The sequence below is a fragment of the Bubalus bubalis genome, chromosome 12 (assembly GCF_019923935.1).
Source record: "Bubalus bubalis isolate 160015118507 breed Murrah chromosome 12, NDDB_SH_1, whole genome shotgun sequence".
Classification (NCBI taxonomy): domain Eukaryota; kingdom Metazoa; phylum Chordata; class Mammalia; order Artiodactyla; family Bovidae; genus Bubalus; species Bubalus bubalis.
The window spans coordinates 98,856,157-98,883,680 of NC_059168.1; the positions used below are offsets into that span (position 1 = coordinate 98,856,157).

Below are 27,524 nucleotides of genomic sequence, written 5' to 3' on the forward strand. Positions count from 1 at the left end.
TTCATTGCTTTTGTGTGGGCTTTTTTTTTTAGTTGTGGTGAGCAGGGGCTACTCTTTGTTGTGGTGCTCAGGCTTCTCATTGCGGTGGCTTCTGCTGTGTGCCAGCCTCGATATTAGAGTATATGATATACCACCGTAGGACAGAAAACTTCACCTCAGTCTTTACCTGCTTGCAGAGTGAATTCCTGGGTGCAACTTGAGGCCCTGTCTTATAATGATTAAACTTTGGAGTCTTGCAAGCCTAGGTTCAAGCCCTGGTTCCATTAAATATTAGCTTTGTGGCCTTACAGAAGTTACTTAACCACTCTGAAACCTTAGTTTCCTGATGAGATGATACGGATAGTAATAGTATTTGCCTCATAGGTCAGTTGAAATATTCAGTAAGACAAAGCATTAAAGACTTAGCACAGTCCCCCACGTAACTGCTCAGTAAATGTTGGCTAATCTTGTTATCCAACTTGTTTTCAATAAACATTATTTTTGACACCTTATAACAAAAGACCATGCTATGACTTGGTTTTGCAAATGAGAATCTTTATTTCTAAAGAAATAGCTATTTTCTTCTTTTAATTAGTAAGTATAAAAGTTACTGCAGTCTTTTTTTGTAGCAGAATCTTTTTCTCCCCTCTCCAGCCCCCAAAAAAGCCAATATGTCAGACATAAAAGGCAAAAAAAATCTATACTGACCAGGTCTTTGACCTGCTCCTCTGAGACAAGCTGATGCCCTCCAGCAGTGATAATTTAGGAATTGATTTTACAACGTAGATTTCCCAAGCCTAACCTCTGAGAAAGTGTGGTTCTGGGAATGACCAGGGTTCTGCAGTGTTACTGTATTGTTTTCAGCTGATTTGGCTGTTTGGCCTGAGGACCAACTTCATTCTGAGAAACACTCTTTTGGGAAATTGTTTGTTTGTTTGAACTGTATGGATTTTGGTGTAACAAATAACCCACAGCTTGAATTTGAGTAAACAAAGAATTCTGGATCCTGGCAGGTGGTCCTTGAGTATAGGTAGTGGTATTCTGAGTCTCTTGGGAATCACTGCTACCTAGTTAGCTAGAGATCAAAGTTCTGAAAGCAAATGCCGATAAATTAGAGCTCACTGGTGCCCACGCTTCTGAAATTGGAAGATGTACGATCTGATCCAGAAAGAGTAATTTAGCTCAGGCATACCAGAGCCTTCAGTTAATAATAAATTTCTTTCCATTAATTGTGGGATACTGTTAGCCCCATTATTAGCTATTATTATATAATAGATAACCTGATAATTTTGGTGCAAACCAGAAGCTATCTTTGGTAAAGTGAAAGTAGTATGCTGCTGCTGCTTAGTCACTTCAGTCGTGTCCATCCAGGCTCCTCTGTGCGTGGGATTCTCCAGGCAAGAATACCGGTGTGGGTTGCCGTTTGCTTCTCCAGTGATAAAGTAAGAAGTGAGTGAAGTGAAGTTGCTCAGTATATGACATTTTAAATAAAGCCCTCCCTTTATTTTTTGCTAAGTCATATTTACCAAACAAATACGTTAGATACTTATCGTCTTTACAAATTTACTATACATTTCTTTAAACAGTGAGCTTGCTTCTGTCTTTAATTTCTTAGGGCTTGATTTAGTCGTACCTTTTAATATAGTTTATCAGTACAAATGGATGGAGGAGCCTGGTAGGCTGCAGTCCATGGGGTCGCTAAGAGTTGGACACGACTGAGCGACTTCCCTTTCACTTTTCACTTTCATGCATTGGAAAAGGAAATGGCAACCCACTCCAGTGTTCTTGCCTGGAGACTCCCAGGGACGGGGGAGCCTGGTGGGCTGCCGTCTCTGGGGTCGCACAGAATCGGACACGACTGAAGCGACTTAGCAGCAGCATCAGTGCAAAAGGACATACTTATTTCATCAACTGGATCTAATCTCCTAATTTTAACATAGTGAATGCTTGCTTGTTATCAGAAAAATGATTTATAGTGATTCCACAGTGCCGTTGTGGGAGTTGGTGATTATTGATTCAGCAGAATCGAAATTGTTTTCTTAGTAGCATTAACCCTTAGGAGAGAGATTTATGATTTTTAGATGTCTAATTTAATCCTCTTCTGATGGGAAAATCCTGAAAGACCATTTTTAAATAGATAGGGCTAGTGCTTTGTGTTTTGCTTTGATGAGGAAAAGATTTTTCAGTTTGTCCTCATAGTTAATATAACTTGCATTCTTCTTGTTAACTGTCTGATATATTTTATTAGGACCTTTTCATCTTCTCTCTGAAGATAGGCTTTTCAAGCAGTGTTAATTGTTTCAGGTAGCTATTCTAGGGCTTACTTAGAATCTCCCCAAATATAATCCCTATGCTTTTTATAATCCTTTCTTGAGATAATTTCTTAATGGCTGCATTTTGAAATTTAATTGTAGATTAAAAAAAAAACAAAACACAAAGCAAGTTTTCCTGAAATTCCAAAGGCATGGCTGAGGGAAGGAAATGGGGTTAGCACATATTTGGGAGTATATTTGAAGAGCTCACTGGATGGAAGCAGGGACTATATGCATGCTTTCTTTTCTGGTATCAGTTTTTTTTTTTTTTCCTGTTTATTTATTTATTGGCTGCGCTGAGGCTTCTTTGGTGCACTTGGGCTTCCTCGGCTTGCGGCAGCTGGGGGCAACTCATTGCAGTGTGTGGGCTTCGGTGGCTTCTCTTGTTGCAGAGCATAGGCTCTAGGCATGCAGGCTTCAGTAGTTGTGGTATACAGTCTTAGCTGCTCCACGGCATGTGGAATCTTCCTAGACCAGGGATTGAACCCGTGCTCCTTGCGTTGGCTGGGCTGTGCTGTGCTTTGTCGCTTGGTTGTGTCTGACTCTGCGACCCCATGGAATGTAGCTTGCCAAGCTCCTTCCTCTGTGGTAGGTGGACTCTTAATCCGCTCTACTACCAGGAAAGTTCTAATTTCTTGGTTTTGATAGTTGTACTGTGTAAGATGTTGTCCTTGCTTTTAGGAAAAACACACTGAAATGTTTACAGATATAGGAATATGTCTCTAATACAATTTTGTATAGTTTTGGGAAAATATGTGCATGTGTACATATATACAAATATATGCATGTTTGTATTATATATAATTATACAGACACAAAGAGGGAGAAAGAAAATAATAAGTAATAGCTGGTGAATCTGAGCAAAGCATATATGAAAATATGATGTAGGAAGCGGAATTTGCTTCTCTGGCTCCATGCTAAAGAGAAGACAGAGGCTGCTCTGGGAGATACACTCACCGGGTCACTGTGTTCCTTCATTCTGTTTGTTTCCTCTTGCTGTGATGTACTTTTATTGAAGGACTCACTTTTTTTTTCATCTCAGTCTCCATATTCCCCAGAGATGACACATTTCTCCAGAAGTCTTCATATGCCTGTTGTTGAGTGATGAGCTGATGGTCTTGGAGGGTCTTTCTGGGGAGGCGGGCAGGGTGGGGGGGCAGCTGTGACTCCCGCTGGGGTCAAGGACACTGGTGGCACAGGTACTAGGGAGTACTCATTGGGGTGAGCTGTGCTGGAGACCACCATTTGACACCAAGACCTGGCCCCACCGCTCCTGTGTTTTTATTTGGCTTCTGTATTTAGCACTGCAGATACCACCTAGTGGGAATTCATTAAGGAGTCAGTGAAGGTAGTGCCATTTGTAATGACTGTTAGACTTTGCTTGATTGAGAAAGTACATTATGTTATGTATTTCTGGAGGTGATGGGAGTCCTGAAATAGATTAGTCTTTTTCTAGATTCTTGTTCCTTATTAGTCACTACATTTTAATGAAAAGGGAGGAGACAGAAATACTAAATTGAAGCATCTTCTTGGCATAGAAGATGTACTGTATTTCATTAATTACTATGTTTCATTAATTCTAAAATATACTTTTTTTTTTCCCAAAAGAGAAAACTTACCTCTGCTTTCTATCATTTTTCAGGAGCAGTAGAGAACTGTGGACAATTCTGCTAGGAAGGTCAGCTCTGAGAGAACTGGTAAGTGGTATGTTCTTGGATGGAGTCTGTGGTTCTTTGTGTAGCTTTTATTACCAAAAAATATTTTCCTCCTTCTCTTTGAAATAGGAAGTAAACACCTTTTTTTATTCCTAAAATTAATTCCCATTTTATTTCTAAAAGAAGCATTATGCATTCCCCAATTCTCTCTACTGAAATGCAGTGTCGTCTTACAGCCTAGCTGCTGAAGTTTTCCAAGTCTCTACTTTTCTTTGTATCTTAGTGATTCCTTTTCTAAAAAGATAACAGTGCTACTTGATTGGCTGCTGAGGGTAGGGGTAAAAAAACCATTTTACCACTGCAGGCTAGGAAAGAGTCTCAGATCTTTCCTTCATCTCATACTGACTTGCCTTTTTGTCCTTTTCCACTTAGCTAGCTGCTTAGGTCACAGAGGCTGAGGTTTTTAGGGCATTTTCAAGTGTATAATCAGTAAAGAACAATTCTTCATGTTCATCCCCCATTTCTGACTCTGTAAGGATAAAGTGTTAAAATGAAAGGGAAAGTTGCTCAGTCTGGTCCGACTCTTTGTGACCCCGTGGACTATACATGTCCCTGGAATTCTCCAGGCCAGACTACTGGAATGGGTAGCCATTCCCTCCTCCAGGGGATCTTCCCAACCCAGGGATCGAACCCAGGTCTCCCGTGTTGCAGGCAGATTGTTTACCAGCTGAGCCATCAGGGAAGCCCAAGAATACTGGAGTGGGTAGCCTATCCGTTCTCCAGCGGATCTTCCTACCGAGGAATTGAACTGACGTCTCCTGCATTGCAGGTGGATTCTTTACCAGCTGAGCTACATGGGAAGCCCTAAAGTATTAAGATAACATTCAATTATTACTAGTGTTGTGATTATAATTAACATAATAAATGTTACATCTTTTTTAGAGTTTTAACATTTTTTTGTATGCCCTCTTCTGATAATTCCACTTCTGAGAATATATCTAAAAGAAAGAAGTACTGAAGAAATTTTGGGCACAAGTTCTTTACCATAGTATTATTCATATGAATAAAGAATTACAGCCAGCTTAAGTATATCTAATATTAGAAGAATGGTAAATGAATTATGATCTAGTCACTTGGTAAAATATTATGCAACCACTAGAAAGGATGTTTATCAAGATTTTCATAATAAGGTTAAATCATTATGTTAGAATGTTAAGCAAAGAAAAGCAGGCTACAGAATTCTATATTCAAAATTATTTCAGCTGTGGGGAAAGATGCATGTTAAAAAGACTCAAAGGAATATGTTATCCTCAGTGTGACCGTAGAATCTGATTAAAATCGCATTGGTATAACTTCCTTATTTTTTTTTCCCAGAATCAGATTGAGGCAGAGCTGAATAAACATTGGCAGCGGCTGTTAGAAGGACTTTCTTACTATAAACCTCCCAGGTATGGCTATTCTGTGGGTCTCATTTGAGTAATTTCCCCGAGGAACCTGGGATAGATGAAACCATCCTCATATAGGATTTTATTTTATTTTATTTTTTATTTTAATTGGAGGCTAATTACTTTACAGTATTGTAGTGGTTTTTGCCATGAATCAGCCATGGGTGTATATATGTTCCCCATTCTGAACCCCCCTCCCTCCCCATCCCGTCCCTCAGGGTCATCCCAGTGCACCAGCCCCGTGCACCCTATCTCATGCATCAAACCTGGACTGGTGATCTGTTTCACATATGATAATATACCTCATGTAGGATTTTATGATATTACTGGGTTAGTTAGACCAGAGAGAACATAATTTGCTTAACCAGGGCAAAGGAGTATGGCACATTTTTTTCTGTCGAAGAAAAGGAAAATCCTTCTAGAAATACAGTATTGTCGAATCTGTTGTATAACCCTAGTATTGGGAATGAGGCTTTATTAAATACTCAATTAATACGCCTAGTATTTATTTTAGTCCATCTTGTTTGTGTGAGAAACTGTCAGCACCAAATGCTAGGATATAGCAGTGAGCAATGAGAATAGCAGGGGACACTTAGGTGTTGTTTATTGTGTACCAATTACTGCTCTAAGCCTAGACCTACGGTAAGTTATTTAATCCCTACAACAGCCCTTTGAGATAGGTACTATTTTTATTCTTTGTTTGAATATATAGATTTTTTTTTTTTTTTTTTTTTTTTGCTGGGCAGTGGAAAAGAATAATAAAATACAAAGTAGTTAAAAAGAGAATAAACCTTATGGGACCATACTCTCTTAATTCCTAGTCCAGATCTCATTCTGTTATGCCTCATAGTTCCCAAGCTGCCCTCACTTCCCTCTATTTTTGAACACCTGTTGATTTTATTACATCTTCACCTTCCATCTTCATTCCCTTATGTTAGTGAAGAACTTTCTTTTTTCCCTTCTGCCATAGTTACATTGAAGTAACTCCTAGATGTCATGTTTTTTTATCCATAAATACTTTACTATGTATCTAGGATATATGAACTTAAAGAAGATAAGCACTATATTATCACGTTTAGGTATTTTTATTATTATTGTTTCCATTTTACAGATGGGGCAACTGAGACACAAAGAGGTTAAGTAACTTGCCCAAGGTCACACAGCTAGTAAGTGGTAGAACCAGGATTCAAACCTGGCAGTCTCACTCCAGTGTCTGTGTTCTTAATCATCATTCTGTGTTGCCTCTTTCAGAACTTGTTGTTTAACTTTATAGTAGCCTTGGTGTTGTGGATTTTCTGTGAAATGTGAGAGTCTCTCTTAAAAAAACAAATCCAACAACAATATGCTTCAGTTCACAGAATGGGCATTTGTGGTATGAGTTTCTTTTTTTAAAGATAAAAGTTCCCTTTGTAATAACATGAGATTTAAAGTCTGACAGACTTTTTTTTTTTCTTTTTAAACTGCAGGCTTAATTTGGATTTAACACAGATTTTCAGCCATTAAAGACATTTTTTTTTTAATGTCCTCTTTCTATTCCAGGATTCAGACCAGGGAATCAGATTATATTTAGTTGTCATGCCCCCTTAGCTGTTAGCTGTGACAGTGTATCAATCTTGCCTTGATTTTCATGACTTCAAATAGTTTTGAGAAGGACTGGTCAAGTATTTTGTAGTATAATGCCTTCAATTTAGAACTGTATGATTTATTATTATTACTATTATTGAGGTGGTAGGTTTTCGGAAAGAATACACAGCAGTGACGTCTCATTCTTATCATATCATGGCAGAGGATACATGTCACCCACATGAAGTCACTGGTGATGTTAACCTTGCTCACTTGGGTAAGGTAGCGTTTGCCAGATGTCTACTCTGTAAAGTCACTTTTCCTTCTCCTCCTCTTTTTATCAGAAGTGAGTCACTTGGTGTAGTCTACGTTCAGTGTGGAGGGTGTAATGGAATTAAACTACCTCCTAAAAGGGGTAGCATATATGTGTGTTACTGAACTTCTGTAAGGAAGATTGTTGCCTTCTCCCCCATTTGTTTTATGTATATATTTATTCACTCTTTCATTTATTTAGATCATGGACTCATTTATTTCATACTTTGTTTATACTTGTTCCAACTTTGGCCATGGGGCATCCTTTCAGATTTTTGATATGTCCCCATCCTTTTGTTTTCTGAGTGTTTTCTTACTCTTTGGCATTACAAGATGCTCCAGGCTCATCTAGTATTTTCCCCACCCCAGCTCTAGACTCAGTCATTTCTCCAAGGAGTCCTTATACCTTTCATTAGAGAATGATGTTAGAAATAAAGATCTGGATGTGTTCGCTGCTGCTGGGATGTTGTAGCATCTAGGCCTTCCCAGTGGACATAGCTAGGTAATATATGTATGTATGCTAACAGACCTGGTTGTAAATTTCACGTCAACTTTATTAGCTGTGAGATTTTTGGTAAGTTATTTATTCTTCCTAAGTGTTGGTAATTCCATTTGCAAAATGGGGATAGTAATGTTTGCCTTCCAGGATAGTTCTAAGGATCAAAATAATTAATGTCACTAAGTATGACTACAAATAATATAATTACAACTATAGTTTGTAACAGACATATGCTGTATTTATTACTTAGACATAGTTTTGTGTTATAAAGTCTGTAGAGATGAACTTGTGTGTGTGTGTGTGTTTTATAGGCACCTAAAGAGCAGAGAAAGGTTAAGTATTTTTATTTAAAACCCCTGGAGAGACATTGAGAATGAAAAAATGATTCACTGTTCTTTTCATAGTCCAAGTTCAGCTGAAAAAGTGAAAGCTAGTAAAGATGTAGCTTCACCACTGAAGGAACTGGGTTTAAGAATCAGCAAGTTTTTGGTGAGTAAAAATTAGCACTGGCTTCAGTTTATTACCTGAAAGGTGGATATGCATGGTTTTACTGTTAGTGATTGTTGGTGAAAATTCAGTTTAATTCAGTTTTAGAGTTAACTAGAGCATATTATATTTCAAAAATGCTCAGGCAGCAACTCATCTTGCTAAAAGCTACAAGTCAAGTTGCCTGACCCTGTTTACTGCACATCATATAGTCGCCCTCAGCATGCTTGTGGTGGTCTTCAAGTTGACTAGATTGTGTTTAAATACATAGCTGCTTCCTTTTAATTTTGGAAACCCAGATCATGCCTCCTGCTATGTTAATGTGCTTGGTGAATAAGCATGGTTGTTTCTGACATGTAAATTTAATTGGCATGTAAATTGCACATCAGTGGCTGCTCCTTTTTTCTCCTATTGAGTTAAAATCGTTATGTTTATGAAATCTTTTAAAAAATTTTTTGTTTATTCAAGTTCTGTGTTCATTCCAGAGGACAGAACTTTAGGTTGCTTTGCATACTCTTTGTGGTTTCTGACCCGAGGTGACTGTTCCTCCCTTATGGCTTCTGTTTGTAGGGTCTTGATGAAGAACAGAGTGTGCAGTTACTCCAGTGTTACCTTCAAGAGGATTACAGAGGTACTCGGGACTCACTAAAGGTTTGTAGTTATGTCCAGCTCCCTTCTCCTGCATTTATCCTCTTCCTTGTTGATTTTAGACGCTTCATATAGTTTTGGTACCAGTTCTCTGCAGCAGAGATGGGTGATTAGATACAGCCATTCTCAGGAAAAACCTTGTAAACTTGAAAAGACATATGCTTAAGTTGGTGTCCGTCCTCAGATGTGGAGGGGTTGAAAGGCCAAAGATTAATGTGTTAAGCATAGAATCACAGGGTGTCTGAGCTGAAAAGGACCTGAGACAACATCTAGCCTTTCCAACCCCTGATTTTTCATATGAGAAAACTGAGGCCAGAGAAGAGCGGCAGGAATTTAAGCACAGACTTGGATATACTTTGGTAAAAAAACATATCCAGACATGAATGAGCAGTTTTAGTCTTGAAGGATAAGGTGAAGATGCTTACCTTTTTCTTTGTTAATTGATTTTTCTTGTAAGATAGCTCTTTGACTGCCCTTTCTTCCTTCAGACGGTGCTGCAAGATGAGAGGCAGAGCCAGGCCTTAATCCTGAAGGTCAGTGCTAGTCACCATTGCCATTCTTGGATGTAAACTTGGGCAACAGCTGCTTGACCAAGTTCTCCTGAGCACTTTGGCTTCTTGTTGAGTAAGCATTGATGTCGTAATGCAGAAGCTCATTAATTCATTTGTGAAACGAGTCTTTCTGCTGGACCCGACTGAAGCCTTTTTCCATAACAGATTCTTCAGCTACTGGGAATGGGAACTGGTCCATGGATATTTTTACTCTAGGTCTAAATGCAGTAGGACTAATTTGAATTTTTTAATTTATCTTCCCCAACCTCCAAAGTTGTCTTCATTTTGTTTATGATTTTCTTTGCTGTGCAAAAGCTTGTGACTTTGCTTAGGTCCTATTTGTTTATTTTTGCTTTTATTTATTTCTGTTGCCTTTGGAGACTGATCTAAGTGTTGAAAACATGGCTACAATTTATATCAGAGAATGTTTTGCCTTTGTTCTATTCTAGGAGTTGTTATGGTATCATATTTTATATTTAAAAGTCTTTATGTCATTTTGAGTGTATCTTTGTGTGTGGTATGAGGAAGTATCGTAACTTCTAACTTGATTTACGTGGCTGTTCAGCTTTCCCAACACCACTTGCTGAAGAGACTATCTTTTCTTCATCGTATATTCTTGCCTCCTTTTTTGAAGATTGACTGTAGGTGTGTGGGTTTATTTCTGGGCTCTCTAATCTGTTCCATTGATCATATGTCAATGTTTGTCCTAATGCCACGCTGTTCGGTTACTGTAGCTTTGCAGTACTGTCTGAAACTTGGGAATGTTATGCCTCCAGTTTTGTTCTTTTTCCTCAGAATTGCTTTGGCAATTCTGGGTCTCTTATGGTTCCATATACATTTCAGTATTATTTGTTTTACTTCTATGAGAAATGTCATGGGTAATTTCATAGGGATTTCGTTAAATCTGTAGACTGTTTTGGGGTAGTATTGCTATTTTAATGGGCTTCCCTGGTTGCTTAGACAGTAAAGAATCCATTGTAACAATATTAACTCGGCCAGTCCAAGAGCATGGAATATCTTTCTGTTTCTTTGAATCATCTTCAATTTCCTTTATCAGTGTTTCATATTTTATAGTTCTCAGCTTATAAGTTTTTCACCTCTTTGGTAAGATATGTTCCTGAGTATTTTATTTTTTTGGTGTGATTTTTTATTAATTTTTTAGAAAATTTTACATTGAAGTATAGTTGATTTACAATATTGTGTTAGTTCCAGGTGTACAGCACAGTGATTCAGTTATCAGTTCAGTTCAGTCACTCAGTCGTGTCCGACTCTTTGTGACCCCATTGGACTGCAGCACGCCAGGCCTCCCTGTCCATCACCAACTCCCAGAGTTTACTCAAACTCATGTCCATCGAGTCGCTGATGCCATCCAACCATCTCATCCTCTGTCGTCCCCTTCTCCTGCTGTCAATGTTTCCCAGCATCAGGGTCTTTTCCAATGAGTCAGTTCTTCACATCAGGTGGCCAGAGTATTGAAGTTTCAGCTTTAGCATCAGTCCTTCTAATGAATATTCAGGACTGATTTCCTTTAGCATGGACTGGTTGTATCTACTCGCAGTCCAAGGGACTCTCAAGAGGCTTCTCCAACACCACAGTTCAAAAGCATCAATTCTTCAGCGCTCAGCTTTCTTTATAGTCCAACTCTCACATCCATACACGACTACTGGAAAAACCATAGCCGTGACTTGACGGACCTTTGTTGGCAAAGTAATGTCTCTGCTTTTCAATATGCTGTCTAGGTTGGTCATAACTTTCCTTCCAAGGAGTAAGCGTCTTTTAATTTCATGGCTGCAGTCACCATCTGCAGTGATTTTGGAGCCCCAAAAAATAAAGTCTGCTACTGTTTCCACTGTATCCCCATCTATTTGCCATAAAGTGATGGGACTGGATGCCATGATCTTAGTTTTCTGAATGTTGAGCTTTAAGCCAACTTTTTTACTCTCCTCTTTCACATTCATCAAGAGGCTCTTTAGTTGTTCTTAGCTTTCTGCCATAAGGGTGGTGTCATCTGCATATCTAAGGTTATTGATATTTTTCCTGGCGATCTTGATTCCAGCTTGTGCTTCATCCAGCCTAACATTTCTCATGATGTACTCTGCATATAAGTTAAATAAGAAGGGTAACAGTATACAGCCTTGACGTACTCCTTTTCCTATTTGGAACCAGTCTGTTGTTCCATGTCTAGTTCTAACTTGCTTCCTGACCTGTGTACAGATTTCTCAAGAGGCAGATCAGGTGGTCTGGTATTCCCATCTCTTTCAGAATTTTCCACAGTGTGTTGTGATCCACACAGTCAAAGGCTTTGGCATAGTCAATAAAGCAGAAATAGATGTTTTTCTGGAACTCTCTTGCTTTTTCAATGATCCAGTGGATGTTGGCAATTTGATCTCTGGTTCCACTGCCTTTTCTAAAACCAGCTTGAACATCTGGAGGTTCATGTATTGTTAAAGCCTGACTTGGAGAATTTTGAGCATTACTTTACTAGCGTGTGAGATGAGTGCAATTGTGCAGTAGTTTGAGCATTCTTTGGCATTGCCTTTCTTTGGGATTGGAATGAGAACTGAGCTTTTCCAGTCCTGTGGCCGCTGCTGAGTTTTCCAATTTGCTGACATATTGAGTACACCACTTTCACACAACATCTTTCAGGCTTTGAAATAGCTCAACTGGAATTCCATCATTCCACTAGCTTTGTTTGTAGAGATGCTTCCTAAGGCCCATTTGACTTCTCATTCCAGGATGTCTGGTTCTAGGTGAGTGATCACACCATTGTGATTATCTGCGTTGTGAAGATCTTTTTTGTATAGTTCTTCTGTGTATTCTTGCCACCTCTTCTTAATACCTTCTGCCTCTGTTAGGTCCATACCATTTCTGTTCTTTATTGAGCCCATCTTTGCATGAAATGTTCCCTTGGTATCTCTAATTTTCTTGAAGAGATCTCTAGTCTTTCCCATTCTATTGTTTTCCTCTATTTCTTTGCACTAATCCCTGAGGAAGGCTTTCTTATCTCTTCTTGCTATTATATGAATACATACATATCCATTCTTTTTCATGTTCTTTTACCACATAGGTTATTATAGAATATTGAGTAGAGTTCCCTGTGCTATATAGTAGATCCTTGTTGATTATCTTGTGGTTTTAAAAGGGTTTTTTCTTTTACTTTCCCCGCCTGATAATTTCATTGTTAGTGTAAAGAAACGCAGTAGATTTCTTATGTTAATCTTGTATCTTGCTACCTTGCTGAATTTGTTTATCAGTTCCAGTAGTTTTTTTGTGGAATCCTTAGGGTTTTCTATATATAGGATCATGTCAGATGCATATAATGACAGTTTTACTTCTTTTCCAATTTGGATACTTCTTCTTTTTTCTTTTCTGATGGCTGTGGCTAGGACTTTCAATCCTGTGTTGGCTAGAAATGGTGAGAGTGGGCATAGAATCTCATTTTAACATGGAATTTGACCATGAATTCTGAAGTAGTTTCCTGTTTAATGAGAACTGAGTACATCAGTTGCAAGCAGTTAGGACATACACTAGTGATATTTTTATGTATGTTTTCATGTATTTGGCCTTTCAGTTTATAGCATTATTTGTTACTTGAATGCTGAACTAAGAAACCATGCTAGAAAACTTATTTTTATTATTAAATAATTCCTTTTATCTTGTATGACTTTACTTGTATCCTAGTTCAAGAAGATCTTTTGCTTTTTTGGCTTAACACTGTGTTTGCATTTCTGTTATTTCTTATATAGTTCAAGGAATTATATATGCAGTTTTTTAGGAACTTCTCCTTTCACATTTTTAAGTGATTTCTTTGTCAGTAAATTTAAAATTGAATATCGTCTATGCAGAGGTAAGTAACTGATTTTGAATCTTTGGGTTCTTCCCAGATTGCAGATTATTACTATGAAGAAAGAACTTGTATTCTTCGTTGCGTCTTACACCTTCTCACTTATTTCCAAGATGAAAGACACCCCTATAGGGTAAGCCCATTTAGTCCTCTTGGTTCTCTTTACCCTGTAAAATTTAGTCCTTTTTAATAATTTATTCATATTTCTGTTCATTTGAATATTTACCTTTTACAAAAGATGCAAGTTACCCTGTTTCGAAATTTTTTAAGGTTGAATATGCCGACTGTGTGGATAAATTGGAAAAGGAGCTAGTTACAAAATATAGACAGCAGTTTGAAGAGCTTTATAAAACTGAAGCACCAACGTGGGAGACACATGGAAACCTCATGGTATGTGGTTATTGGGCCCTCCTGTAACTCTGGAGAATTGTGTATCTTTGCTTATACAGCTCTAGGTTAAATTATTTATTTACTTACTAACTTAAAACATTTATAGATTATCACTCTTTAGAAAAGTTTGAAGATGTCATATGAATCACAGCATTAACTATGGTACTTAATTTGGACTTTTCTCTTGACTTTGTCAATCCAATTAACTTTTTTTTTCTTACCTGAAATATTCTCTTAATGGTTAATGAAACTCTCAACCCAAGATTTCATCTTCATTATCCTCATCTATTAAGTGTATGACATTAAGTCTAATTGCTTTATCCTAAATCTTAAACCAATCTGCATTTATAGATTTATAAATTAGAATATAATCTTTTATGTTTTGAAAACAGTACATGTTTATTAAAACAATTCAGCCAAAATATAGACAGTAATTATTTAAAATATTTAATTGAAGAAAAGGGCTCACTTACAGAACAAAAGCATAAATTTCTCAGGAATAAGCTTATGACAATCCAGAATTTAAGCGAATAGAACTTTAAAATGCTAAAAGGAATATCATAACCAAATGGAAAGACACGGCACACTCTTGAAAATGAAAACTCAGCACTGAGTGTCAGACCTTATTTTAACCTATAAATTTAGTGTGATTCTAGGAAAAATACTAACAGGTATTTGTTTTGCCTTTTATTTTGGAACTAGACATATGGTTCTAGAATTTATTTGAAAAATACAATAAGTAACAGTAACCAGGAAATTTTTGAGAAAGGAAGATTAATTTTATTATAAATAAGACTAAAATAATTTAAAGATGGCATTGGTACATGAGTAAATAGACTGAAGACTAGCACATAGTAAGTAAAATGTCTAGTATGGACCAAATGCTGATAGGAAATTAGTGTATGGTAAAGGTGACATTTTGAATTAATTAATAAGTTATTCAGGTCAATAGTGTTGGAACTACTGGGTAACCATCTGGAGAAAAATCTATTATTTCCTTTCTCTCATTCTTTCTACCAGAGGAAAACCAGAGAGGGATCAATGATTTAAAATTTAAAAATTCAACCATAGAAGTACTAGAAGAAACATGGGAGGTGATTTTGTTTTTATGGGGAGTGGAGAAGACTTTTAAAAGTAAAACTCAAAAGCTATTAAAAGATAAGCTCAGCAACATCAAATCAAAAACTTTTACAAGGCAAAACGCCAAAAATAGTGCTATAAGTAAAGTCAAAAGACAAACTCATAGCACAAAGGGTTCTTAAAATAGAAAGAATGCCTATAAATCAGTAAGCAAAACTGAAGAAAAAACAGGCAAATGATATGAACATATAAAACACTCACATCCAATGGTTGGGATAATGGGCACTTACATTTTACTGTTTGAATTTGTGTATTTTTCAGTGGAAAACACTATGATAATATCTAAAAATTGAAAAGCACGTATTGCTTGACCTAGTAGTTTCACTTGGAGTTTATTTCATAAATGCATCCACAGTTACATTTTGAAGTGAGTTATCTATAGCATCTCCCAGCTTTATTCAGGTATAATTTGCATCCAGTAAAATTCACTCATTTTGAGTTTTGGCAGTTGTATATGGTTATATGCCATAACCACCTTCGTGATCAATATACAGAACATTTCTGTCTACCTAGGAAGTTTGCAGTTAGTCTGTGACACCTGGCCCCTAGCAGCCACTAGTCTGAATGAATGAAAGTGTATGGCATATTGCCGGAAGGAAAGACAAATACCTCCAACAGTGGTTGCCTCTGGGGATAGATTTGGATACCTGGGCAACCGAAATTGTAGGGAGAAGACTTTTTTTTAATCTTATTTTTATACATGTATTACCTAATAATAACTTTAAGGATTCAAATGTGTTTAAAATCTGACTTCATCTCTCTCCCACTCACTTTTCTTCATTGGTTTTGCAGACTGAGCGCCAGGTGTCTCGCTGGTTTGTTCAGTGCCTTCGGGAGCAGTCCATGCTGCTAGAGATTATTTTCCTGTATTATGCATACTTTGAGATGGCACCTAGTGACCTATTGGTGTTAACCAAGATGTTTAAAGAGCAAGGATTTGGTAGTAGGCAGACTAACAGGCACCTGGTAGATGAGACCATGGATCCTTTTGTGGATCGGATTGGGTAAGTGTGAATGAATTGAAGTCTTAGAACTTATTCAGTATTTAGAGCATTGACATTAGAGTGGTCTTGTGAGTGGCTGAGGGGAGGGGCTAGATACATTTTTCACTTAATGGCTGGGGAAATAGATGAGTGTACTACCACTTTCCAGGTCATTCAGGGAATAAATACTTGGATTGAGAGGGATATCTTTTCTCAAAACAAGTATCGCATTCTAGTCTATTACTTACTGTTTTTCATCTAAGGGTTCATCATTTCGTTCTGTGAAAAATCCATTGAGCAACTTATAGACCAAGCACTGTGCAAGTGCTAAGAAAACAGTGATAAATAGGACAGGTGTGTTCCCTGCCCTCTTTGAGGTCATAGTGTATATAGAGTTTTAAATTTTATGGAAATGGATAAATCCACATTTTGAGCCTATTCCCTCTATGAACAAAGATACACATTTGACCAGTGAATTGATCTGGGCTAGATATAATTGTTGGCTGTAGAAACATTTCGTACCGGATCTGTGCTTTGGTGGGCAGAAGCCACATGAGACTATCAGGCATTTAAAATATGGCTGGTAGACCTCCCTGGTGGAGCAGTGGTTAGGACTCTATGCTTCCACTGCAGCGGGGCACGGGTTTGATCCCTGGTCAGGGAACTAAGATCCTGTGTGCTGCACAATGCGGCCAAAAATAAATAAAATTTAAAGATAAAAGTTAAAACTAAAATAATATAAAATAAGGCTGGTCACGGAAATTCCCTGGTGGTCCAGAGGTTAGGATTCCGCACTCAAACTGCTGAGGACTCGGGTGCAATCCCTGGCTGGCCAACTAAAATTCTGCAAACCATGTGGTATAGCCAAAAAGTAAAATATGTCTGGTCAAATTGAGATGTGCTGGAAGTGTAAAATACCTACTGAGTTTAGAAGTCTTGAATATGAAAAAAGAAGGTAAAATAACTCAGTGTTTTTGATGCTGAAGTGTCTTACATTTTATCTTAGTCTCCGTTGAGGTTCAGAGTAGCATGTATGACACCATGATACTGTTTTTTTTCCAGCTACTTCAGTGCCCTTATTCTGGTGGAAGGCATGGACATTGAATCCTTGCATAAGTGTGCTTTGGATGACAGAAGAGAACTGCACCAGTTTGCCCAGGATGGACTTATTTGTCAGGTGAACTTGAAACAGCCTCTTATTTTTTCAGACTGTTTATGTAGTTAGTAGTAAGCTTTTAATCACTCAACTATATTGCCACATAAAATTTTCCTTATTGTGGAGTTTGTGGTTCTCCACTGTTAATTAAGGGACTTCCCTGGTGGTCCAGTGACTAAGTCTCCCAGGCACCCAGGGCAAAGGGACCTGGCTTCACTCCCTGGTCAGGGAACTGCACCTGAGTCAGCTAAAGGTCCCACGTGCTGCAACTAAAGAGAGCACCTGCCGCAGTGAAGAGTCAGGGTCCTATGTGCTGCTGCTGTCCCTGCGTGGCCAGCTGTGAAACAGATACATGGCTTTTAAAAAGCAATTCATTGGATTTGGAAGAAATCTGAGATTTATTAATTATTTGCACAGAGGTGATAGTTCAATCTGTGAGAATGAGTAGAGTCCCTCAGGGAGATGATAGAAGGACAAAAGGGGCCCAAGGACAGAACCTTGGGTGTCTGCGTTTATGCAGCATGTGAAAGAGGAATAGGAAAGAACAGATAGGATGGACAGAAAGATAGAAAATGAGAGATCTGAGAAAGGTCTGGAAGGATCAGGGACATTTTCTAGGAGTTTCCATTTGAACATATATTTTATCATCTTAAATTGACACAACTTAAAATCAAGAGAGAGAATTGTGGGTAAAGGGAAGAGTAATTGAGGGCTCTTATTAATGAAGTGGCTGGGGGCTTGGGGAGAGTGAAATGAAATGTTAGAATGGGAGAGGGGGCACTGTAGACAGATGGACGACTTACTAAGCATGGTGAAAGATCCTCTGTGAGAGTCTTGACCCTTTGTGTTAAGTGACATGGATGTATCCTCTTTTCATTAGGATATGGACCGTTTGATGTTGACCTTTGGGGACATTCCGCATCATGCCCCAGTGCTTTTGGCATGGGCCCTCCTCCGTCACACCCTGAATCCAGAAGAGACGAGCAGTGTGGTCCGGAAGATAGGGGGGACAGCCATCCAACTGAACGTCTTTCAGTACTTGACCCGACTGCTCCGCTCGCTGGCCAGTGGGGGAAATGACGTGAGCATGCGAGTGGGCAAAGAGCAGGGTGGATGCTCGTTGATGAATCATCATTGTAGTAATAATGACTGTCAGTGATGGGGATAACAATGATAATTTTGTAACCTTTATAGAGCCTTTATTGCGATAGACATTGTTCTCAGCATTTTCTGCGCGGTATCTTGTTTCATCCTCACAACACTTCTGTGTATTGGGAATTATTACCCTGTTTTATGTGTTAGGAAATTGAAACTTAGAAGGGATGGTGTTTGCCCACAGGAACAGTGAATTGGTGGGTCCCGCTTGGACCTTCTCTGACCCTTTGCCATCGTGTTATGCTGTGCCACTAAGTATCTCTTACAACTTTGGTCATAGTGACTGGATAAATCTTTGGAGAGGGCTTATTCATTCAACTGTAACGGGATGAATTAGAAATTCTTTTTGAGTCTTGTGTTGGGGCTTAGTTTGAGTGGCATGGTTTAATCAGCTTGTTTTGACATGCTGAATGAAACCTTAGCCAACTTGTTGGCGCTGGTTGATACATCTCAGTGACAGTTGAGGCAGCTGCTTCATTCCTACCAGCACATAGAGACTCTATCCTTTTTGTAGGTTGGAGGTGGTTTTCCTCCCTGCGAAAACTTTGATCATTTTGAAAAGGGTTCCCTTTTGATGTTCTTGTCTGTAATGTGTATAGCTTCTGTAATACTGTAATGTGTATAGCTTCTGCTTTCTCCTTTCTTCCTTTGTCTTCCTGATTTTGGGACCAAGTTAGGAAAATTGTGAAGCCTCAGGTTCTCTTCCCATTTGTTTAGAGAGACTGCATTAATGAGATGGATCACGCCGAGCCTAGAGGAGAGTGCTGCCTCTCAGAGCTCCCCCGCCCCCTTGTCGTTACAGTGCACCACCAGCACTGCCTGCATGTGTGTCTACGGACTCCTTTCTTTTGTCCTGACCTCCCTGGAGCTGCACACCCTGGGCAATCAGCAGGTCAGTGTCTGGCTTTCATGAGACTGTCTACACTGCCCAGCTTGCAGTCTTCTTCCTAAAATACTCCTTTGGAGCTGACACAACACAGACCCATATACTTCAAGTACAATTTGCTGTTTATTGCTATTTTTTCCACTTACTGTATTATAAAAAGGTGCATATTAATGATTAAAAAGTCAGGAAGTGCTGATAAAAAGAAAAAACTGTAAGCCCACCACACAGAATAACCTGTGTTAACAGTTTGATATATTCCCTTCCAAATGTAAAAATATAGTAGTTCTTTAGAAATGGAATCACGATCTATATACTGTTCTACAACCTAATTTTTTACTCTGTAGTGCATTTGTCCCAAACATCCATGGATGCTAATAAATATTCTTGTGCAGTATTTTTAAAAAATGAAATATTTTAAAGATATACTGAAGGAGACAGATTTGTGTAATGAACTCTCATGCTCCATCACCAGCTTCCAAATGATCAATGGACAGCTGATTGTACTCATTTCTGCCCCTTCCCTCCTTGGTTACTTTTCTTTCAGAGGATAATTACTTTACACTGCTGTGGGTTCTGCCACACAGCAAGATGAATCAGCCATAGGTATACATATATCGCTTCCCTCTTGAACCTCCCTCCCACCTCCTTGGCTATTTTGAGGCGAATCCGGGACAGTATTTGCTTAATACGAATATTTTAGTGACGCTTCACAACCTTTATCATATCTAGGAAAACGTATCTTCAAATAAGGTAGGACTCAGATTTCTCGTTGTAAATGTTTATCATGTATTAGGATCTAAATAGATCTATATATTATTGGTTGATAAGTATGTCAGATTTCTTTTAGTCTGTAGCTGTGCTGTTAATTATGGTATCCACAAACCACATCATTGTCTCCATCCACTAGTTCCCTAGAGCAGCATCCCAGACTTGTATGGCACCAGAGACCGCTTTTGTAGAAGATAATTTTTCCACGGACAGAGTGGATGGGGGTATGGTTCAGCTAAGCTGGGCCTAGTAATACCTCACATTTACATGCATTGTAAGATTTGCAGTTTGTTTCCATGTACATGATCTTAACATTTAATCCTTAGGACAACATTGTGAGGCAGGTAATATTTTCACCCTGTTAGAGTTTGAAGTTCAGAAAGGTTAATTTGCTTACCATCTTACAATTCCTTACTTTTTAATCCCAGAATTCTTTCTGACATACTATATGAAGGTATTATTCATGTTTTTATTTTAATAGAATGCAGCTAAAAAAAAAAAAGACTGGTTCAACCAGGAAAAGTAAGCCATTTTCTTCCCTCCTCAACAGGATGTAATTGACACAGCATGTGAAGTCCTGGCAGACCCTTCTCTCCCAGAACTCTTCTGGGGAACAGTAAGTATGTCAGAGGGAGTCATGCTGTGGTGTTCTCTATAGCAGAATTTGTTTTAGTTCTTAGACTAAGCTTTTAGGTCTGTTTTCTCATGTAATCTATACAAAAGTTGATAAATTAGACAATAGCATCCAATTTTGTGTGTGGGGAAATGTGATGCTCAGAGATGGAAAGTTACTTGCCTGAGCTAGTCACCACCGCTGGATAGGGTCCAGATGTAGTTCTCTCTGACTTGAGTCCCTAGTCCACATTATTAGCCAGTGTGTCCTCCCTCCTACCCACCAAGTCATTTTTCACATCAAGAGTCTCAGGCACCAGTAGTGCTCTAATTCCTGAACATACCGTTGGGTGATTGTAACTGTCTTAGAAATTCTCCGAGTACTGTTATGGGTTAGGGTGAGGATTCGGCTTTGGAGAGAACAGTTTCTCACTGGTATTTAGTCTTAGCATTGACAGCAGCCTCAAGCCTCAAGGCCCAGGTGATGAATAAATGTTTCTCTTGGAACTATGGCCTGAATGCTTTGCCTGTGTATTGCACCCTCTTTCTCGTGAGGTGGTGGGAAACAAAATGCAGATTAGGATGTGATGCTCACGTGTGGTGCTAACTGCTGACAGGCTGTGGGTGCTTTTCATACCAGTGGAAGCAGATCATGTACAGCTACATTGTGTTTTCCTGTGGCGAGGATTCCTAGCAGAGGTCACTGGAGGCAGCAGTAGTTTCTCTTCAGGGTCTCACTCAGTCAGTTGTTGAAGCCTTTTTCACTGGATGTTTAACATGGAAGTTTTAAATTATTAGAGAAATGCCATCTACCTAAAGAAAAGGATTTATTTTACATTTTCTTATGGTTGCTGGGCAGTTCAGAGATGTGTTAATTTCTGGATAACATGAAGGTCAGTGACTTCTCCCCTTCTGCCATAGGAACCAACCTCTGGTCTCGGGATCATTCTGGACAGTGTATGTGGAATGTTTCCCCATCTCCTCTCTCCACTCCTGCAGTTGCTTCGAGCCCTTGTATCAGGGAAGTCTACTGCTAAGAAGGTAGGTTATTCAGTTAGATGCCTAAATAGAATGGGAGATGTTTTTTAGAAATCCTTTTTGCTTTTCATGTTGCAGTTCCACTGCCATGGCAAGAATTAGTCTGCAGTTGAATGAAAAATGCTGATGATAGTTCCTCAGTTCTATAAAATTAAATTTTCTTGAGTACCTATTAAGTATCTACCTATAGATATTGTGGGAGTAAGACAAAATGTGAAGTTCCTTAATATCTAGTTTGAAGAGAATAATGGATATAAGAATTAAGTAGTAAAGCTAGGTGGGCTTCCCTGGTGGCTCAGCAGTAAAGAATCTGCCTGCCAATGCAGGGGATTGGGTTTGATCCCTGGGTCACGAAGATTCCCTGGAGAAGGAAATGGCAGCCCTCTCTACTATTCTTGCCTGGGAAATCCCATGGACAGAGGAGCCTGGTGGACTATATAGTCCATGAGGTCACAAGAGCTGGACACAGCCTAGTGACTAAATAAGAACCATAAAGCCAAGTGGTATGTAATTTATGTCATCTGAGTGGTCAAGACCATACTGTTCAGGAGAGAGAGCGGTCTGGAGTGAGGGAGTCCTTGAGTTGGGTGTTAAAGAATAAGAAGGGTTTGACTTCACAAGGATTGTTGAGGCAAGTCTCAGAAGAGTCCTAGGGATGGCTTTGTAGGAATTTTGAGAGTCAGCACATACACAGTCTGGCTAAAAGAGCAGAAAAGCAGATGGGAGGCCCCTTAAATGTCCCTCAGTAAATGTATAGCTCTTTGTTTTTTGTTCCTGTGTGTTGGCAGGTGTATAGTTTCTTGGATAAGATGTCTTTCTACAATGAACTCTATAAGCACAAGCCCCATGATGTGATCTCCCATGAAGATGGAACCCTTTGGCGGAGGCAAACACCCAAACTCCTTTACCCTCTAGGTGAGAGAGACAGATGACCCTGGCTCAGTAGCCTCTTCCACGGCGTCTGTGTTGACCTGACTGCCGTTTTAATGTTTCATGGCAGGTACCTTTAAAGTGGATCCTCTCCTCCACTGTGCTTGTTGATTTGCTGATAAATTATTGGTTTCTTACTGTTGTACATCATTTGATTGTGTTACTTCAGAAATAGTGCTTGTTCATTATAACAAAGGAGACTGTGCAGATCTACGTTTTTAAACGTTCGAATCTGTTCAGGCCCGTCCCCATCAGATGGTTACTGTTCCGTGCGGTGTGTATCCTCTGACATATCTCTGTGTTCTCTCACAGGTTCTCTGCAAATCGATTTTATTACATGTAGATCTGACTCATTCTTTTTAGTAACTATATAATTATTCTTGAAGTTTCATATTTTTTACTCTTTCACCTTCTAGAGGACATTTAGGCTATGTCAGGTTTTTGCCACTACAAACAGTGCTTCTCTGGGGACATATACCTTTATGTCCTGGTGGTTTTACTTTTTAGTACATAGAATCCCTAAAGTGGGACTGCTGGGTAAAAGGGTGTATGCAATAAAATTTTTAAATACATGTCCACTGACAGATGAAATGGATTTTCTAAAATGCAGTATATATAGATAAGACACCACGTTTTCTTAGGAGCCAAAATTTGGAGAGTATTATTCAGCCTTAAAGAGAAAAGGAATTCTGACACATGCTATGTATAACATGGGTGAACCTTGAAAACACGGTACTAAATGAAGTAGAACAGTCCGGAAAGGATAAATACTGTATGATTCCATGCATATGAGGTACTTGGAGTAGTTCAATTTATAGTGACAGAAAATAGAATGGTAGCTGACAGGGGCTGGGGGCTGGGATAATGGAGATTACAGGTTAATGGGTACAGAATTTCAGATTTGCATGATGAAGACAGATCTTTGGGTTGATGGTAGTGAGGGTTGCATAACCATGTGAATGTACGTAATGCCACTGGCATGACAACTTAGAAATGGTTAAAATGGTAAATTTTATCTATTTTTTTTTACCACAATTTGAGAAAAATGGTAGAAAATTTTTGAATGGATTGTGTTGAATTAAGTTGTAGGAAAACAGCAATTTCCTTTCCTGCTGGCAGCATGTGAGAGTAACCTGTTAACAGTTGTAAGCACTTGTATATTCCACATGCTCAAGGAATAAAATGTGGGAGGCACAGCCTTACTCTTCTAATCTTTGCATCGTTAGTGACTTACCCGGTGACCTGGGCACCTGCTGTCCTATAAGGTGGTCTTCCTATAGTCGTCATGTGAGTGGAGACCCACTCTGCACTCAATTGTTTTTCAGACACGTGGAAAGACTCACTTCCCCTATGACAGTTGAGAGTTTTTGTTTTTGTCCCTTTTTAATGCAAAAAGCTGTAACAGTAGTGGATACTAAGAAGAGAGTCTGTACATCTCTGTGGGATTAGATATTGCTGTCTGTCATGGGAATCTCCTCTTCCTAGTAGACTAATTTCTCTTCTTTAGGGGGTCAGACCAACCTTCGCATACCTCAAGGCACCGTGGGCCAAGTGATGCTGGACGATAGGGCCTACCTGGTGCGCTGGGAATACTCGTATAGCAGCTGGACCCTCTTCACCTGCGAGATTGAGATGCTGCTGCATGTCGTTTCCACTGCAGGTGAGCTCAGCTCGGAGAGCGATCACTGTGGGAAGAAAATGGTCATGGTTAGAGGATTCGGAAGGCAGAGACTTTCAAGATAAGATTCAGAACCTTCCAGGTTGTGATTAGCATCATTTATCTGGGTCTCAGAGACTATTCAGTGATCTTAAAGGAGTTGTTTTCATTGAGATCACAACTTGTCCCCCTCAGATGTGATTCAGCACTGCCAGCGGGTCAAACCCATCATCGACCTGGTCCATAAGGTCATCAGCACAGACCTGTCGATAGCAGACTGTCTCCTGCCCATCACGTCCCGCATCTACATGCTACTGCAGCGGTCAGTATCTGGCCCCTCCCACTGGGTCAGAGGCTGCACGCAGCCCATGGTGGGAAACCCTGGTGTGATATCTGTCCACAGCAGAGGGATTTCCTATTTTCATTTCCTGCTGCCAGGAGGGACCTGGGGAGAGAGGACTGGAAAATACTTGTGATGGAACAAGTCACTTTATTCATTTTACTGAGTGCAGTGCACTGTTCTCCAACCAGGTTAACAACAGTCATCTCCCCGCCTGTGGATGTCATTGCTTCTTGCGTCAATTGCTTGACTGTTTTGGCTGCCCGGAACCCAGCAAAGGTGAGACACAGTCTTCCTAACAGCCCAAAAATGTCACGCCTGGCATATACCTGAAGACACACCGCAGACACTCGACTCTTCTTTTCCCTCTCCAGGTCTGGACTGATCTTCTTCACACAGGCTTCTTGCCTTTCGTGGCCCACCAGGTCTCCAGCATGAGTCAGATGATCAGGTGAGCCAGGTCTTGCGGGTAGAGTGTATTCCCGGGGAGTATCCCTTACATTTCAGATCTCAGCTAGCTTCATTAGTTTTAAAGGTGCTTCTCAGAGCCTTTGTATTCTGCTGCTTGCCTTTTCAGTCCTCTCACCAGAAATGAGTCAGGATGAGGCAAAGGAGGTGATGGGACTTGGGGCACAGAGGCTGTTTCCTTAGGTGAGCACTGATGTGGGTCAGTCTTTAAAGCTGAGGGAGAGAGGTAGTTCTCATCCAGCAGCAACCACCTTAGGTATGTGGAAGTTAACTGTCTAGTCTAGAGAATCCAGGGGTGTCTGGGTCCAGAGGCTCAACTTCCCCTTTTTAAGCCGAGGTCACTCTGTACTTCTCTGTGTTTCATGGCCACGCGAGCTTGCTGATGCACCATTTATTAACACATAGGCTCCATCTTACTACCTGAGCATTCTCTTCTTGCTCTCTCTTGCTAATGAGACAAACATGCTTGCTTCATGTTTATTTGATTTTTCACTTTTGAGGTTGTATATCAGTAAAGTCCTTAATGCTTCCCCTGGTTAATAAGTACCCTAGATTTGATTAATTCCTTTGCAGGGCTTTTCCATTTTATGCCCAAGTCATCGAGACAATAACAGGAATTATTACAGTTTATTGAAATTGAATTTACAGTTTACTGAAAGCGTCCCATTGTTTTTTTCCCCTTTGTCCCTCTGTTTTTTCCCAGTGCTGAGGGGATGAATGCTGGTGGGTATGGAAACCTCTTGATGAATAGTGAACAGCCCCAGGGCGAGTATGGGGTCACTGTTGCCTTTCTGCGCTTGATCACCACTCTTGTGAAGGTAAAATCTCATCAGATAGAAGCATCTGAAATAGTTTTCCTATATCCCGTTACTGTAGTCATTTGTTTGCAGGACTAACGGTTGTCCTGAAGTTACAGTGATAGCAGTCTCTGTGTCCTGATTATTGTGTGCCTGACTTTATAGTAAATGCTTCATCTTTGTTAACTTATTTAATACTCAGAGTCCGTACAGCGTAATGCAGTGACTTCATAAAGTTATTTCTGACAAAGCCCAGGATAATATGTACACATTTCATCATGTCCCAGTATGTATATTGTATGTTTACTTCTAAAGTGGAGTTGGGGCTTCCCTCATAGCTCAGTTAGTAAAGAATCTGCGATGCAGAAGACCGAGCTTCGATTCCTGGGTTGGGAAGATCCCCAGGAGAAGTGAACGGCAACCCACTCCAGTATTCTTGCCTGGAGAATCCCTTGGACAGAGGAGCCTGGCAGGCTAGTCTATGGGGTCGCAAGAGTCAGAAACGACTGAGCGACTAAGCGCACACAAAGTGGAGTTGCAAAGTGTGACACAGCTTGTACTATGCAAGGTGCGTTCTGATGTTTTCTGACAAGCTGATCTCACAGGCCGGTAATGAATCACAGCTCTGGTTGAAAAATACTTGTGTAGCATGGATTTGGGGGTCAAAATTAGGTTTACCTTTCAGGTTGACCACTTACTAGCTGTATGACCTTGGACAGGTATTAAATTTCTTAGCACCTCTCTGAACTGGTATGATAAATGATCTCTACCTCTTGGAGTTGAGAGGGCTCCACATGAAGAACGCTCAGCACATGTGCTGCTTGCAAGAATCAGTCAATGAACGCTTAAATAGAAACGGTTCTGTGTAGAGATAGGGAAGTAGATATGTTTATATAAAGAAACCTTACTTTTACAATAAGGAAGCTGATGATAACAAGTAATACTAGGACAAAGGATTTTGAGTATCAGATCTCCTTTCTGATACTTGAGTGATGGGATAGAATTTAGAGGGTGGTTGGTGATCATGACAGTGAACCTGGGTTTTTCCATTGTCAACAGTCTTGTATCCTCTGTGTTTCAGATGGACCTCTCTCCTGCTCAGGTTTAGCCTTCATCTTTCTCTTTCTTGTAGGTGCCTTTTGTGATATTGTCACATTGTCTTTTTAGTCCCTTTCTCTATTCTAGGGAAACCTATGACTTGGATTCAGTTGAACTAGAGTATTCTGATGTTTGTTGTTGTTGTTTTTTTCCCCCCACTGATAGCCAAGGTTTGCCCAGGTTTCTTTTGGATATGTGGTCTTGGAGTCAAATCTCTAGTGATAAAGTGACTTATTCTTAAGTGGCATATGCCCTCACGGCAAGGTTTCTTGTAGGGGCAGCTTGGTAGTACCCAGAGCCAAGGGCTGGTGCCTTGTGTCATGTTTGTGCTGAAGGAGATGCTGCCAAGTTACCACAAGTGGCGCTACAACTCCCATGGTGTGAGAGAACAGATTGGTAAGGAGAACATGGGCAGCGAAGATGGGAGGCTCCCTGGCCACCTTTCTTTCTTGGGATAAGGGTCATCACCCGAGGTTACATCACTCCTATGTCTTTTCTGGAGTCCAGGTTGCCTGATCCTGGAGCTGATTCATTCAATACTGAACCTGTGCCATGAGACAGACCTGCATAGCAGGTAGGAGGGGGGAGATTGCTGGCGCTTGGTACTTTGAGATGCTGCCACTCTGCAAGGGAAGACTCGGGCTTCTGCTATGCACAGCTGGCTCGTTCTTCCAGAGAACTCAGCTTGTTTGGGCCCAGAGCTCAGTGCTCTTGGGGTTCTGATTTGCCTTCCACCAGCCTGTTTCTCCTTTATCCCTCTGAAGAGAGAAGAGCAAATGAAGTGGTAACAAGGTTGTTCCCAGTGAAATTAT

The 27,524-nt window shown here is 39.8% G+C and overlaps 1 protein-coding gene across 3 annotated transcripts in view; it reads left to right on the forward strand.

The window, feature by feature from the left end:
- Positions 1 to 27,524, forward strand: part of NUP188 (nucleoporin 188) — a 42,830-nt gene that overhangs the window by 2,213 nt on the left and 13,093 nt on the right. For all 3 annotated transcript variants that reach the window (XM_025261803.3, XM_025261804.3, XM_025261805.3), the window contains exons 2-22: positions 3,934 to 3,988; positions 5,321 to 5,394; positions 8,170 to 8,254; positions 8,822 to 8,902; positions 9,388 to 9,432; positions 13,335 to 13,427; positions 13,565 to 13,684; positions 15,617 to 15,828; positions 16,870 to 16,984; positions 17,844 to 18,044; positions 18,921 to 19,010; positions 20,323 to 20,388; positions 21,306 to 21,425; positions 22,211 to 22,337; positions 23,860 to 24,012; positions 24,205 to 24,331; positions 24,541 to 24,628; positions 24,724 to 24,800; positions 25,521 to 25,635; positions 26,988 to 27,108; positions 27,220 to 27,286. In XM_025261803.3, coding sequence (XP_025117588.2) covers positions 3,934 to 3,988; positions 5,321 to 5,394; positions 8,170 to 8,254; positions 8,822 to 8,902; positions 9,388 to 9,432; positions 13,335 to 13,427; positions 13,565 to 13,684; positions 15,617 to 15,828; positions 16,870 to 16,984; positions 17,844 to 18,044; positions 18,921 to 19,010; positions 20,323 to 20,388; positions 21,306 to 21,425; positions 22,211 to 22,337; positions 23,860 to 24,012; positions 24,205 to 24,331; positions 24,541 to 24,628; positions 24,724 to 24,800; positions 25,521 to 25,635; positions 26,988 to 27,108; positions 27,220 to 27,286 — 2,232 coding nt within the window. The remainder of the gene's footprint in view (positions 1 to 3,933; positions 3,989 to 5,320; positions 5,395 to 8,169; positions 8,255 to 8,821; positions 8,903 to 9,387; positions 9,433 to 13,334; positions 13,428 to 13,564; positions 13,685 to 15,616; positions 15,829 to 16,869; positions 16,985 to 17,843; positions 18,045 to 18,920; positions 19,011 to 20,322; positions 20,389 to 21,305; positions 21,426 to 22,210; positions 22,338 to 23,859; positions 24,013 to 24,204; positions 24,332 to 24,540; positions 24,629 to 24,723; positions 24,801 to 25,520; positions 25,636 to 26,987; positions 27,109 to 27,219; positions 27,287 to 27,524) is intronic.